The sequence below is a fragment of the Sturnus vulgaris genome, chromosome 3 (genome assembly GCF_052056855.1).
Source record: "Sturnus vulgaris isolate bStuVul1 chromosome 3, bStuVul1.hap1, whole genome shotgun sequence".
In the NCBI taxonomy this organism is placed as follows: Eukaryota; Metazoa; Chordata; class Aves; order Passeriformes; family Sturnidae; genus Sturnus; species Sturnus vulgaris.
This window is the reverse complement of record NC_142245.1, coordinates 54,157,552-54,174,087: the sequence shown is the minus strand read 5'-3', so window position 1 is coordinate 54,174,087 and position 16,536 is coordinate 54,157,552. Positions and strand designations below refer to the sequence as shown.

At 41.1% G+C, this 16,536-nt stretch overlaps 1 protein-coding gene across 6 annotated transcripts in view; it reads right to left on the bottom strand.

The window, feature by feature from the left end:
- PHACTR2 (phosphatase and actin regulator 2) overlaps positions 1-16,536 on the bottom strand; it is a 127,197-nt gene that overhangs the window by 4,605 nt on the left and 106,056 nt on the right. For all 6 annotated transcript variants that reach the window (XM_088161663.1, XM_014888625.2, XM_014888628.2 and 3 more), the window contains 7 exons: positions 15,801-16,341; positions 14,389-14,594; positions 12,400-12,556; positions 10,248-10,303; positions 4,069-4,130; positions 2,973-3,110; positions 586-662 (listed from right to left, as the gene is read on the bottom strand). In XM_088161663.1, coding sequence (XP_088017789.1) covers positions 586-662; positions 2,973-3,110; positions 4,069-4,130; positions 10,248-10,303; positions 12,400-12,556; positions 14,389-14,594; positions 15,801-16,341 — 1,237 coding nt within the window. The remainder of the gene's footprint in view (positions 1-585; positions 663-2,972; positions 3,111-4,068; positions 4,131-10,247; positions 10,304-12,399; positions 12,557-14,388; positions 14,595-15,800; positions 16,342-16,536) is intronic.

Here is a 16,536-nt window from a genome sequence, read left to right as displayed (position 1 = left end):
TCCTTAAAATAGTAATGCTTCAGACAACATCTTGGTGTTATCCAAAGCAGAGAACAAAACAAATCCACATTAATACATTAGAAGTGGCAACAGGACAATCTATCTTGTTCCCCAGAAACTGCTTCCAGGAGCCTAAGTGACCCTTAGAAAGCTTGCCAAGACACTGGTGAGCTTTTCTGAAGTTCAAAACATCAAGTTTTCACTTAAAAAATGCATGTACACAAATGTATACTTTAATGAGGAAGGGAGTGCTGCCAGAGAAGGAAATCTCTATTTGGTGTGCTTGAGGATTACTGACTTCATCTGTAAGAGCTGATGGGCTCTTTCAAAGGATTATATTTTAGATTCCCCAAACAATCTTTTTCTACATAGTGACCACTCCACTGCAGTCACCTGCACTGCTGTATCAGCTAGAGATGGCATCAGCAATACTGGGAATTCCAACAGAATCAGTGGTGGGATTCAAGGGGATTCATGATAGGGATCCACACAAATCATGACACAACTACAGAGAGCTTGCAGAAAAGCAGAGGGTTGCTGTCATACTCATTTCTCACACTTACACAAAAAGAGGGATTCACCCACCTGGTAAATTGCCGACTTTCCTCATGTACTTCCATTTCTGTGCTTTTAAATTCATTCAGTTCTTTCCGTATTGCTGCCTAATAAACAATAATAATATATGCAATCTAAGAAATATGAATTTTCAGGAAAAAAAAGAGTCTGAAAGAAACGTGGCCCTACTCTAGCAGATTCCTTACAGTTCCCATTTCCATTCTCCTTTACTGTAATCCACAGTGCTTACACATTTCTGATCATTAACATGAATGACTTTTTTATTACAGCTGTTCAAAGCACTCATCCACTACAAAGAAATGCAAAGCATCAAGCACCGAAAGTAAACCAAGAAACACCAAATCAACTGCAATGGATGAACAAAGCCCACGCTGAAATAGAGCACTTTTACTGACAGAAATGGGCAAGGGGTTAGATTACCCTGACAATCACTTGCTAAGTAGGCAGACAGGAGGGGATTCTATCTAGGCACAGTCCTGAGGAGCTGGTGAGTCACTCTGCCAGGCACTGTGCACACAGCAAGGCCCTTGTATCCCCCCTCTGGAGACAAGACTTCAGGAATGCAAGATGAACAGCACTTTCCTTTTAAAGTGGAATTAGTCACTTGGTTTGATGAGTTTTATGTAAAATGAGATTAATTATTTGGGCATTTCAGGCTTGGGTTTTCAGTTGGCAGATACTAAAGAACAGCAGAAATTCAGTACAGTTGGTAAATGCATTGTTGCTAACACTAATTGTAATAAGCAATTTACTTCATCAAGTAATAAATATAATTTCTGAAATATTCTAGTACATACTATAAGGGGTTTTGTTTCTACACACACACCTTCCTACCTTCACTGTTAAAGAAAATGACAGTTTATTCTTACTCATTCTTTTCTTTCACCACTTGAAATAAAGAGTCTCATTTCATTAATCCCTAAAGAAATGTCATCTGGTGTGTATGCCTTTCAGTGCAGAACAGACAAGCAGCATGATAAAATTATATCATCACCACGCTGCAGTCTTATAAATGAGAAACTTTGTTTTAAGAAGGAGTTGTCGTGTTTAGCCACAGCAGCATGCTTACATGAGGCTGCTATAGAGCTAGTAAAGAGATAGTAATTTCTGAGCACCAAATCAGCAACAAAGACATCAGAGCTTCAGCTCTGTAATATAGCTACAGCAGAGTTTTCTGCTCCCACTGGAAATAGAAGAATGATTTCTCTGGAAAATAAAAAAGGACAAGGGAGTTTCCAGGCTTTTCAGGCTTTTTTGGGAGTTTCCCCAAGTCTGCCTTTCTGCTAGGACCAACAAACTTGAGGCGCATGGAATCAGCCTTGGGCACCTGTTAATTACAAAACGAACTGAGGTTAAAAACTGCTACCCTAAAGTAGGTAGGAAACGATTGGTTTTTTTCTAGTGCAGTTTACCCTGGTTGGACCTTTGTCAAAGTGGAGGTGCTGGGTCCCCTAACCTCCCACAGAGTATGGGACAACCAGACAATGCTCAGCATCTCCCATAACCAACATCTACAAACACTTCTGACTACATTTTTAACTAATTCACCTTGACCTGATAAGATTGTCAGACGAGCTGGCATTTTTAAAATATTAAACTACAAGCTGAAATAAAATCAGTGCTTCACTACCCTTAGCTAAAAGAGAGTGGGTTCTTGCACACACCACTCTTCATGTCAAGCACATCTCACAGGAGTTCCATAAAGTCCACAGATCTTGGTTCAGACCCAGTGCTTTAAGAGTCAGAACTTTTGGCTACCTGAATCTTACACCTCTCCTTTCATTAAGCAGTATAGGAGGGAAATGGAAGAGTACTTTATGGTAATCTTTGACTGATTTTTTTTTTTAAATTAGAGTCACAGGATCATTTGTCTCATCCTTTTTAGTCAGGCAGCAGAGCTATATTAACTGTAGGATGGGGCAGACTTCCCAAAAGTGTGCTGCATGCATGTGGTCAATTCCTGCACTGGTGGTTATGGCCAAGAACAAATGAGAGGATGGAGCAGATTCTACCTTTTTTCACTCAAGTGAGTGGCAAAAACAACTCTTGGTAGCAGTGACGCAGACTTCTGCCTGCAAATTCCTGCCTGAATTCCCACAGATCAGGGCCACCTTTGGTAAACACTTATCTGTCTTAGCAAGGATATAAAAATTAGAAAAAAAAATTAGAAATTCTGGCTCGAACTGTCATAATCGAGGTGGAAAACATGCTCTTAATAGGCACTTGAGTGGGTTTTCTTAGCTGCAAGCAGTAGATGCTTAGTAGTACCATGACAATCTTGCTGTCACCAGCAGATGTCATTTGTGATGCTGGAATCAAGAGAACGTAAACCAGAGGAAAGCTCCCCAAAAGTGAGAGATGAAAACATTTTCTTATAATCTACATTTGTCCCTTGCCTTGTCTGCAGGAGTTAACCTGGCCCAAGGCTTGTCAGCGCGACGGTCGTAATCTGGAGATTCCGTGACCTCCACGTACTCGTTAAATCGAAGGATTCTTCTTGCTTGAAGTTCAGCCACTGTAGGCCTCAGACTGAGCTGTAAGCAGGAGGCAGAAAATAGTATGCTTAATAAGATGAAATAAAATAAGAGAGGAGGGTATGATGTAATCTCAAGAGAACTTTAATGGTATTTCTAAATAGGGTCACTTTCAGGTGTCTAAAAAAAGGCACCATCCTGGGAGTGCTACGCAGGAATGGGGAGGCAGCCTAACCTGATTTCTTCAATTTTAAAAATAGTCTTTGTCGGGCAGGTCACAGAGAATCATGACAGTTATCCCTGGAATATTAATTGTGACTTTGCAACTGTCACTACCCCACTAGGCCATTTGCATTAATGATCATAGAGTGTTAAAACTGTAATACCAAAAATACGTGAGATTTGGAAGTATCTGCGTAACAAAAAACCCTGGTTTTGACCATCTAGGGGTCATTATGATGCCAAATTATTTCAGTCACCTCAAACAATATTCACTTTAATTAACTAAGGATGATCATATTAAGGAAGCTGTATTTTTGCAGAGATGGGCAGACCAGGGATACTTATGAAAACTCCTCCCATCCTCTCCCAGAACAGATCTCTAACTGCTCCATTTCCAGGGACAATGAGCATGATCTCACCTGCAGAAGCTAAGACCACTGATGTGGTTAGAAGAGCACTGAAGGGATTTCATAGGGGTCATATTGTTTTGCTGCCCTCTCCACTGCTCTAGGGAAGAGTGGATCTACAGGTGTGGCTGCTCTTGATCGTACATGACAGGGGAAACGTGTCACTTATGTCCCCTGCTTAGAAACACCGATATGGCCAGACTTGGTATGCTTCTCCTGGCGTGGGGAACTGGTCAGGATGGGTTTTCTCCCAGCACAGACTTGGCTTGTACTGATTTCTAATCTGGGGAAATGACTGATAGACATTTGCAGCAATGTCTATACACTGGTTTTCAGATTCTTATGAAACATAATTCTATGTACAAAAATACAAAAAAGTACGTCATCACCTTTCTACTGAGTCTACGTTTTATTTCTCTTTTGGCTTCCTGTTCCTCTTCTTCATTCTTCTCTGTTTTCAGAAGAGATAAAAAGGAGTGAATATTTAAGTATTATAACTGCACATACTGTATTTCTCTTGGTTGAAAGCTTCAGAACTCCAAGTCCTGGCTCATGTTTCCTCATATTTCTGGATGATGCCGCATGTGTTGTCTGCTTTTTGGCTTTTGTATGCTCTCATTCTTTTCCCTATCCGCATTTCCCCTGATTCTGTAGACATCTCAAGTCAACTGTGGGTCACGAGCACAGCAAAGAGAAGGTGCCTGTCATTTCCTTTCTGTGTACCAGCAAGCAAGTACCCTGAAAGAGTTGCCTGATGTTTCAATTACTTATTCTAATATTACAATCACTGTTGCTTTCACTTCCAACATTGATTTTAGAATAAGAGTCTAATTTATAAATGCCAAGCGAAAAAACTGGTCTGAGTATCTGAATTACCCAAGTTTCTTCTACTGCTACAGGACACGAATCAATGACATTTGTTTCACTGTCATTTGTTAGCAAATTGGTTTTTTGGTTTTTTTTTCTGGTTTTATAATGGGGACATACGATCCAACACTCAAGCCCTCTTGGTTAAGGGCCACTGGCTGGACCAAATGAACCAGTAGAACAGAAAGTGATGTCCATTTTTAGAATGTATTTGGGCATATGAATGAAATAATTTCATTTTAAAGAATTTCTGTTCTAACCAAACTTGATTTCTTGACTGCCAGTGAAAAGCACACTTAGAAAGATGTATTCATGTGGGCTCAGCATGTTTTTAAATTGATATATTTAAGCATTTTCCCTTTCAGTCCAACTCTGATGGAGAGTTTTGTGGGTGAAATATCCCACCTAGGGAAATACATAAAATTCTGATCCTGTTTTATTCATGGTTGGGGATTACAGACTCTGCATTACAGTTCAAGGCTAACTATAAATTTAAAGAAATTAATTTGTTCTGGATACAGCCTGGATAGATGAAAAGAGAGTTTTAAATCCTGGCATAGTTGCATTTGCCCTGTTTCCTACGGTCAGACTGCTGTGTTAGTAGAGGTGACCTGGCCACAAAAGAATTTTGTGACTTTTACACTGGAGCAAACGCTGTGACAGGACACCTCAGGTTACCTGAAGATACCCTTTGCTTACTTGAATGCTTTCATGTAAGAAGAATATCAAGGAAAGGAGGAGAGGACAAATTATAAAAATGAAAAAGTAAGAAGGGAAAAGTAGGAAAAAGGCAATGCCTGCCCAAGATCTGCTGCCAGGATTATTTGGATCCCAGGTTGATGGTGATGTTACTGAGATACTGAAATATGGATGTAATTTATGGTTTAATAATTACTTTTCTCTTAAATGGAAAAGAAATGGATAACCTGTTTCCATAGAGGAACTGTAAATGGACTGAAACTGAAGAATAATTTTAACTGGAGAGTTATAAATTAATCTACATTTTAATTTTTAAAATTAATGTTTCTATCAATAAATAAGTTGGGTATATTTAAGGACTTATAACTTTAAAGGATAACTTATATCTTAACATCCTCACCTAAAAAAAATCAAAAGGTCTCTAGCTGTTTTAGCACAGATAAATCATCTGTAGGCTTTTATTTGAACATCTTCTCCTTGCAATCAATAGACACAGTAGCTGAGGTAATTAAACACAAATTATTACTTTGGGGTTCCATTCACTTGGGAATCATGTGACATAAAAAAATTTGTCCCCTTATGAATGGAATTGCTTAAGTCCTACCTCAGACAATCTCCAGTAGCAGACAGCAGGAAAAAAGACAACACACCACTGTACTGCCCTTTTCTTACTTTAGTTTGTAAAATATGAATAATGTGCATTATTCATATCCTGGCATTTATTTGCTATCTAAACCACAGTGTCTCCTAAGAAGCAGCAATAAGATAGTTCATTTAAGAAACAGGGGCTCATGCTGCTTAATGCATACCTTAAGGAAGAACTAACAATGCCATGGCCACGTGAAATACTGTTTCTCTGTATTTTTGGGGAGGAGAGAATACCTTAAAAAACTTGCTCTAGACATTTAGGAAGGTTGAAGGCTAGCTGCCAATCCCCATCCCTTTGGAGAGCAGATGACTGCACATTGGGATGGCTGGACAAGGGAAAACCCCCCAAAAAGGGGAAGCATCTTAGCGACTGGGCAGAGGGTCTGGGCACCCCTTGGAGCAAGCCATCTTCTGGAGGACAATACCAACAGGAGGAACCAGGAGCTTCCTTAAATCCTGGGCAAAGCAGGAGGGGATCACACCCAAGGGGAACAGGCAGTCTTCTGCATGACAGGTCAGGGACAGGATGTGTTTTATACATTCAAGTTGGTTTACTTCTAGGAATAAAACTCAAGAGCTAAAGGAAATGGACTGAAATCTCGTGGCTGCTAATAATATACTGAATCTGCTGTTTGGCACATGGGCCCCTGTCTCTGGCACTGACTTGCACCTCAAGCACCAATTTCTCACCTCCAGCCTGCTGGGCAGAGTCTTGCTTTAAGCCTGGTGCTACAAAAACACTGCCTGGATACAAATTCCTAGCAAAAACTAGTGTGTTTTTGGTCTTTTAAGGTAGAAGTTTTTAAAGTTGCTGTAGGGAGTTAAGAAGACGTGTGGTGCTAAAAATAATGGGTCTGGTGCTCCTGGTTCCTGTAGGTGTTGTGGAAAATTCCAGCCAGAGGGCCAAGATTTGGCTGCAGGTATGAACTGACTCATTTGGCCAAACAGGAACACATTAATGCACAGGAACACACTTATGACTGCTTTCCACCTTAAAAGCAGATCTAATCTGTGTGATGTGGAGAGAGAAAATATAAACACAGCGTTCTCAGCTTCAAGTCCCCTCCTCAGATGTCCTGCTGCTGCCCTGCTGGCAAAGAACCAGCCCAGCAAGCGCCCTTTGCTTGCAGAAGTGTCTGATTAGATCCCAGCAAAACTATGGCTTCCCGCCTTCCCTGCCTGCCATTCCTAGGAGGTCAAACTGGGATTTGACTCCTAATTGAAACAATTTTGTTTATCATCAGTTATTGTGGCTGCCAATTTAAATAATCCACCAGTCAAAGCCAAACAAGCAGCTGTCATCTATACATTGTTGCTCTTGCAGCTTTTACCACATTAAATATGGTCACCTTCTGTTCTGTGCAACATTTATTTTGTAGCAGAAGGGGAAAAGTGAAGAGACAAATTGTCCTGCCTGAGGACTGCCCTGTTCTTGACCAAAAAGTACTCCTGGAGCATAAAACCGAACTTTCCATTGTGTCCCTATGGGATTAGCTATGTTTAGACTTCTCTGTGGGCTTGCTAAGGAAAGAGAAAGAAAAGACAAACAAAGCACTTGCTTCTTGCAGTGCTCTGAAATGCACAAAGCAGTTTCTCTTTCCTGGTTTTACAAGCAAAGATAACCATTAATATTCCTTAACAAGCATCGAGAGCTAAACTCCATTTTCTACAAAGCCATTACTGGCAGGCACACAGGTGCACTCTACAAGAGGTTCACTGTCCTTACAAATACAGGGAAAAAAAATACAGTTATCTTTATCTGAAATTCTTGGAAGACTGAAAAATTTCTTTGCCATAATGCAATACTATAAATACTGTTGGTTCAAAGCCAGTACACAAGAAGCCTGACTTTATAAAAAAGACAGGGCTTTACGTATTCCTTCAAGTGGACTCTTGAGTTATTGTAACTTTGTTTTAGTGTGGGAAGTCTCAGAAGTCTGGATAGTTTTATCCAAACAGTTTTTATACAAATCCGTCTGCAATGTCTTGCGACTGTACTTGGAAACAGGATTTTCAGTAACTGGTTTATCTGGAAATATTATCTAAACAAAGCTTTTTGCAGAACAGATTTCCTCACTAACTGGAAATACAAAAACAGGAAAAAAAAAGGATTTTTTTCTGAACCTCTTAGAAGATTTGGGCCAAACTTTATCCTGAAGTAAACATTTGGACCTCTGCCACTTAATGTAACCTCAAAGTCTTATAAATATTACTCAAAACAATACATCCCCTTAGCTGCAATTTACATACACTCAATAATATAACTCCTTCTCCCCATCCACTGCTTAAAAAATATGAGGAAGGAAACTTCATGAAAGAAATCCCAACTTACTCACAAAAGCTGACTACACCAACAAAGACATTTAAGACATATAAACATTTTCAAATGATCCACAGGAAGAAACTGCAGTAATTTTGATGTAAAATATAAGTGCCTTATGGCTTAGAGAGAACTTGCATCCTGAAAGGATTCTGAGTCAGACTGTCATCACAAACCCTGGATTGCTTTTGGTTTGCCTTGGTTTTTATAGATCACTTTCAACTTGAAATATTTTATATCTCAGTGGTGAGAAAAAAGCAGTTCCTCCATGTGCTCACCAGGGTCTCTGTGATTTTTTGTGATTTACAATTCTGCTTCCCAGCCTTTATTTTTTGCTCTCCCTGGCCTCTTTAAGGCACCCCCCAGCAGCAGCAGGGGAGGATGGCAGGAGGCACTGAGTGCAAAGCCTGGTGCGCTGCCAAAAGCTTAAAGTAAACAAGCTGAAACGGGAGAGGAAATCTATTAACTGCTTTCCAGTCTTGAGCTACTTATTGCAAAACCAGTGAATGGAATAAACACTGGCAAAAGGGATATTAAATACATCACAGGTTCACTGCTGGGTTGGTTACTTCGAGATAAGTGAGAAAGGGCAATAAGGGAACCCAGCTGGTGCTCCCAGCTCAGTGGCCATATCCTGGGCCACCAAAGATGTTTAGGATTTACCTTCATGAGCAATTTGTCAAATATAAAAAAAGTTCTTATTTCCAATTTTTTCTTTCTTTATCTATGACATTCATAGGTTTGGAAGTTACAGTTTTAGAAAGTCTATTCACATTATATGCTGGACAGGAGTCCCCTGATCCCTCTCCTGTGCAAGCATGAACTTAGCTTTCCTTTTCAATAAGGTACTATTTGGCATCTGAGAGCTCAGAAAACAGCAGTAAGGTTTTATCGCATTTTATTATCAGGATGGTTTGCCTGAAAGCCAAAAATTGCCCTCTCCCTGATTTGCTAGCCTGAGCAAGTGACAGAGTCCATGGATGCTGTCAGGTAACATCCCATTTTCTTTTCTTCCTTTCTCATTAGCATGCTACACATCAGAGCTGACACCAGGGCTGCACAGATGAGCTCCAACTTTACTGAACAATTGCTGGAAATAACAGCATTATACCAACTCTATGATCAGGTGTGAAAAGTTCTCATCTTAAGAGATTTTTTGTTATTTGTCTGATTTTTGAGTTATTGCTATAAAGTGCCTTTTCTCATTTATTTCTTCTTCTTAACCATCAGTGCTAGTGCTAGCTACCTCTGTAATATGAACACAGGACTAGGTGGAGCTGGGCATGTTGCAGTGTGTGTTTAGGTAACATCTTTATTATGGAAAGATTCATAAAGGAAGACAAAACAATGCTTGTTCTGAAGAGTTTGCCAGCCAAAAAACAGAAGCAACATAAGTTGGCAGAATAGATATAAAGGGTAAGTATCCAATGTACTTCCTCTGCCCTTGACTATTTGAATTAAAGACCTTTTTTCAGCAGGGATATGAGGAAGGATATAATCAATGGGAAGACATTCAGTGAGAATCTCATGCAGGTATCAGTACAGAAGACTGTTTATGTCAGAAGTGAATATGAAGGCCAGTATGGTGAAGTATCAGGGATATACCTATTGACTTTCTGCTGAACACTTTGCCTTTCCTCTTTCTACTCCTCCTCCAACCTCTGCCCTTTCATCCCACCTTCATCTCCTACAGATATTCCTTTCTCCTCCTCCTCATAAAAATCAGATGGAAGGTTAACCAGCCTAGAACTATTTCTAAAGGGTGGGCATCCAAGTCATTCCTGGTCTTTGGGACCAGCTTTAAGAAGTGAGATTGTGACAAGCAAAATTTGGCATATTGAATATATGGAATTTTCAAAGCTGCAGTGACAGGTTAGTGTATAAATCAAGTGTTGACACATTATTTTCTAGAACATCATTTCTCTCTCTAGTTATGGTTCTAATACTGGAGCAACAATGATGGGCTTCCATACGAATCCAACACATGCTCCTTTTCCAAGTAAATACTACATGAAACCTGAATTAAATACTTACGCTTCAGGATATTTCTTTGCTCCAGCTCTTCAGTTGTGGGCCTCTGGCTAAGTCTCCTGTGAGAACAAAGTGACTGATTTAAAACCAGATCTAAAGGACACATTAGGATTTGTAATAGAGCTTAAAAGATGTTACTTCTGGAAGTAATTTCCAGGCAGTTGCAATAACTGCTCGTGTAACCAGAGTGGCCATTTTTGAAAGATGTAGTGATGCCATCTGAACACATTAATAAGTGATACTTGAATAATACTACAGAATTTGCACCAGCAAATTTAAAGTCCTCACAGGTATAATTTTATGAATGAATTCATAATTTTTTGTTCCCAAGCACCATCATTATAATAAGTTGTGCAATTGTTAGATAATTCTCAGGTATTTTGTATGCATTTTGATATTTTTGATATTTTTGATATTTTTGATATTTTGAAGTCTTACTAAAGTTTTTTTAAAAACCAAAAACAACCAAAACCCATCCCTCATTAATTTGTATGTACAATACAATTGGGAGCTTTACCTGAAACTTGATTGTATTTGGTTACCTATATACAACAACTGCCATTACAAAAAACGCCAAACTGAGATATTAATTTTCTGATTTGTACTGGGGAGAACATGGTTGGTGTTGTCTCTGTGTTTACTAAACAAATCCACTTGTTCACTTGAGGAAAGGAGCAAGAAAAATTTCAGCAGTAAAACTTAATTTGCAGGTGTGTTCAAGATAGATGCCCATGTTCATCAACACCACACAGTTCACTATAGACTGTCTTTAGCCTTGTGAAATTCATCCAATTCCAATTACTGTCAAACTTACAGATTTGTCCCAGAGGATTGGCAGGTTTACCACAGGTAACCAGTCCCAGCTGGAGGAAGTCCCAGGTGGGGACTTGACTCAACCTTGACTGAGCTGTGGGAACAGATTTTCCACCAGATCTCGATGATGCCAGGTGCTGACCACCATGCCAGGAATTTTTAAGAAACTGGAATCACACTTGGATATGATTTTGAGTATGAGCACAGCCCTGATGCACACAGATACTGTCTCCTGCTACCAAAGCAGAGCTGTGTGCATTGCCTTTTGGCTCTCCAGCAGAACCCACAGAGCAGCTTCTGCAGTTCCAGCCCCCAAGGGAGGACTGGCAAGCAGGATGTGATCACCAGAGCTGGGATTTGTTCAGGAAAGCAGTGATAACAACCACGCCTCTTTATTAGCAGAAGAAAAATGACCCTTGGGCTCTACACAGTAGATATATCACTCTTACAGCTAAGTAATGAAATAGCTGCCTTGGCCAGACACCCAGTTCACAGAGCAACTCAGCTCATTTTCTGGGTGTTGATGCAGGGCTGTGTACTCTGTACTGGATCAGCACTGACTAGACTACCCTGTATCTGGGAATCTCCAACAAGCACAGGATACCCTCCACATCTGGACAACCTTCCTGAGCCAAAGAGAAACAAGGACAGGTCTAGCAAAATACAGGCATGCTGCAGTCTGTTTTCAGAGACCAGAAAAGCCAAAATAAACATGAAGAATTTTTTTATAAAGCCTGTAAAAGGCAAGTGAAATTTTTTTGCAATGTTCTCAAGTCCAGAAGGAGAAAGTAACATACATCCCATAGCAGTTTAACAGCTTGAGAAAGACATGCCTCAGAGGTGGGCATAATAAAACACTAAACACTGACTCTCTCAACTTCTTTTGCTGGAATCAGCATATGATATGAAAGAATGAAGGAACTGGAGAGCCAGGGAGGAGGGGTAGGGTCAGAAGGGACAATATGCACGCATGCTCTATGTGTCAGGAGCTACCACTCTGTCTGAGATGGGTATACAAGTGGAAGTTCCACTATCAAATTTGAGAAAGAACCTGAACCATGGCATTGATTATTGTGGACTCATTCTTACCCTCCACCTCTTCTTTCCTATTTTAACCGAAGTACCCAAAACCCCAAAAGCTCTCAGATTTTGTTTCTTGCAGGAGAGAAAATGTATTATTGACAGTTAAAAGTTTTGTGAGAAATAAAAACACCCTTTTCCAGACAGTTGTACCACAAAGATCCTGCAGCACATATTGGGATGCATTTAAAACATGAACCCAGTGTTCTCAATTCTCTTCCTCCTCCACCCAGCGAAACCACATTTACCCTGTGACTGATACCTCACTAGCTTCGTTCCAATCTGATGTCTGATTTCCTGCCTCTCCTCTTCGGATGTACGCTGCAAGATGTTTTTGTCTTCTAACTCTTTCTTAGATGGTCTGTTGCCAAGTTTGATAGCAAGAGTATCCCTACGACGAATTTTACTTGCCAAAGAGCCTGAGAAAGGAGGAGTATGGTAGATTTAGTTCATTCATGCTCAGGTTACAGACACAAACTCTGAGTAAGAACTTTAATACCTCCCCAAAGCAACCTTGTTCCCACATGCAGGAGAGGAATTTTAATTAACATCAAAAGAAAAATTTTAGCTCAGTTTATAAAAATAAAAAAGCTAAATGGCTTGGAGGAAAAAGCTACCAGCCAAACTGATACAAACATCACTTGTCATCCGTGAAGTGATAGGATAAAAATGACAAATCTATGCTAAAATGTCTTTGAAGTCTAATACATTACAGGTTGGCTTTTTTATCTACTTAGTATATTTAGCAACCTGCTGCTCTTTTTCTTCAGCCTTAAATGGTTTAGTCTCATTCTATCATAATTTCCCTGACTGTTTCAAATTTTTTTTTAATCAATTACCACTTAGTTCTTTTATAGTGCTTTCCATCTCTAAGTTATTTGTAAATTAAAACAAAAAATACAGCTTAGAAAAGTGCTCTGAGTGCTTGTAAAGTACCTAGGCAGGAACCCCCAGACACTGAAGCAATTTGTTCTCCATAAAACTGACACTGTAGGGACAAGGGCTTTGCAGCTTGGCCAGCATTAGCTTCAGACAGTGGTGGAAGGAAGGGCATTTTTCACAGCCTTTATAGTACTTTCCTTATGTCTTGACATTCTGACCGAGGTGGGCTACATATGCCCTAGGCTGGCAGATTTTCACTGTGTAAGGCAGCTTGGTAAGACCACAGGATCCCAGCTCACTTCTCATATGACACTGTGCTGCCGTGTGAACATGAGCTTTTGGTTTCTATCCCTTTGGGTTGTATTCAAACCCAACACAGAACTGCAGAAGACTTCAGCCTCTTGAGCTACCTGGCACTTCACCTGCTCTTGCACCACTGGCCAAGATTAAAAAAAAAAAGTTAATTTTGCCTCATGCCACTTTGGTACACTGGACCTTGGCCTTCTTTGCTGAGCACAGTGAAGCACCTTATCCAAAAATGCTGTGAGCAAGGCTCTCAAACCATGGTTTGATGGTGATTTCATACTGACATTAGGCCACCCTGGAGGAGGCAGAGGGAGGGCTGCCCTCCCTCCTGTTCCCGACAGCCTGCTGCTGCCACCTTCTTTGGCCAAGCAAAGGAGAAGCCTTTGGGTGAGCTGGATCAGGGAACCACCGATTCTATTGAAAATCAGCTCAACAACAGCTGCTCCTGCAAAAATAAACATGAACTCTAGCCTAAGGAAAGAGCAGCTGGGAGCAGGGATTAGGCAGAATAGGGGCAGGACAACCCCTTCAGCACAGCAGGGCTTCTGCCCAGTTGATGATGGAGTCATGACCTCAGATGAAATTTCAAAGCTGTAAAACTTAGATGTAATCTACTGTGATCTGCTCTGTCAGCTAAAGCTGCTCCAATGCTTAAAACATCCTGATCAAAGAGGAACAGTGTGAAGTTACTGACTGATGGGCTTCCTCTGTCATCCACCACACCTGTAATTCCCACAAGGAGCTCATGATGTGGGCAAGCCAAATGAATGGCTTGTGATGCCCTAGGGTGGAGGCCTTGTTCCACCCTCATGTCCTTCTGAGCCTGCTCCTCCCACCTCGCTCTCCATGCAATGATTGATCTGCTCTCACCCATGCACAGGCCCCAGCAGGTTTCTGATTGTGATTGCCTGGCAGAAGCAGGACACTCATATACAAAATACTAAATCACCTAAAAGCATTCCCTGCAGCCATTCCTCTCTCTGCCTCACGCTAGCATGGGTCAGGCATGCTCACAAACGCAATCTGTGAAAGGCAGCCTGCAGCCTCTGGGCAGGATGCTTACTTTCAGTACTTGCATTCTCATCATCATCATCATCATCATCGTCATCATCCGTGTAGAGGATCGGCCCATCCGAGTCCGAGTCACTGCCATGGCTCTCTCTGCTACTCTCACTCTCTGGAGGGGCAGCAGCATCAGAAGCCTCCTCCACTAGTTCAGAGAATGCTTCATCTGGAGCCTCCCCTTCTTGGTCTTCTTTGGTAGCCAAGCTGTTTATTCATGAGCAGATAGGGTGACACATTAATGCAAGCAGAACACAACACAAATGAGAAACAACTGAATAAGCAAGGATGACAATAAAAGTTCTGTTAATCAAAGTAACGCCTTTAAAAAATACACATATATAATATATTTTAACATATGCAGTTATGTGTATGTATCTCTGTATGTGCATTAGGAAAAAGGATGCAAGCAATTTGGAATGATGTGCTGTAAAGACTGCATGAAGACAAATCCTAATTGTTTGGGTTTTTTTTCTTGTGGGGTGGAACTGAGAGAGAAAACAGCTCATAAAACTGGGGGTGAGAAGAGCAAGTTGGAAAGCAGATGGGAGTGCAGAGTTTCCTGTTCTGGAAGCCTAACCCTACTTATTCTAAATACAGTTTCACTGCAGTTGAGTTCAAAACGTTCATGCTCATCACTGATGAGCATGGGGATCAACAGCAGATTGCCCTTTGCCTTGGGAAAATCTTTATGTAAAGGAAGGGTAAAGCAGGGGGAGATGCAGCGCTAGAATATAGAGTTGGCAACAGATGTACCAGCAAGAATTTCAAGGAAGGTCTCTAGGCTACTGGCATCTAGACTGAACCCTCTTGGATTTATATACAAGATGTGATTTTTGTGGCAGAGAAAAGTCAAATTAATAAGCCAGCTTCATTTTTCTGCCAACTATTTCGCCTAGAAAATGTAATTATGACTTTTATCTTGACCAGTTTTTACAGTACCTGAGATGTAGACAAGTTACTAGGCAGTGAAAAACCAAGCACCTACTAACTGAAGCCTGAAACCCTCATTTTCAAATGTTCAAGTAAATTCAGCTATTGAATTGAGAACTTCACCAGTGAGATATTTAATGACATCTACAGGAAAAAAAAAGACATCTACAGAAAAGAACCCACTTATAATTTGGCATAATTTCTCATTTGCCTTTATGAGAGATAAATAAAAGTGTCATCAGCTTTTAGCTGAACTGCTGACCCCAGTGCCAGCCACACAACAAAGCAAGAGACAGGTGATGAGCACCAAGTGAAAGGCTCGAAGGCCCTGGGAAGGAACACACTGTGCTGGGCTGCAACACAAACTGTTCCCAGTCAGCAGAAGAAACAGAAGCGATCCCCACGTGCCTACAATGCACAGAAATGTGGCCTCCCTGGCTGTGGTCTTACTGCTGCCCCAGGACAGCCACACTGTCTCACCTTTCCGTGTCTTCTCCTCCGGCATCTGGAGCGCTGCCTAGGGTGGCACTGCTCAGACTCTTGTCTGTGCCACGCTCGGTCTGGAGAGGAGGCTTTGTGTCTGAGCCAGGGCTGAGTGTCCCTGCCACACAGCTGTCTGACACGTCTTGGGCATCTGAGGAGCCAGCAGGCTGACTAGCTGCAGCAGGAAAAGGAGGTGGAAGTGGAGGTGGAGGAGGGGCAGCAGTGGGAGGAGGGGGCACAACAAGCTGGTCTGCGTTCTCCATTTCAAAAATTACTATGGAAGTTTGCTCAGGCTTGGGTTTTTCTGCCTTGGCTTCCAAACTGTCGGCTGTCACACCTGAGGGGGAAGAAGCAGCCCCATCTGGTGCTGTTCGTGAGGCTGACTGTTTCCCAGGTTTTTTCTTGCCCCTGGGAGTCCCAGATGCGCCAGATTTGCTGGAAGTTTCCTTAGAGGCTTTGGGATGAGATGATGTGGATGAAGGAGATGGTGATGAAGAAGACTTGGAGACTGGTACTTTTTTTGCATGAGAGGAACCAGCTAAAACAAGAAAAGAAATGGCATTTTACAGTCTTGCAGTTATATTATTTTTGCACTGTATTTTCTGCATGGATTGACTTATGCTGGTCTTTAAAAATGAAAAAAAATACATACGATACTTCTACAATACTCCATGTAAATGCTTGAGATGATTAAATGTTGCAGTTCCAATTTCACCTTTGTCTGGGAGATACT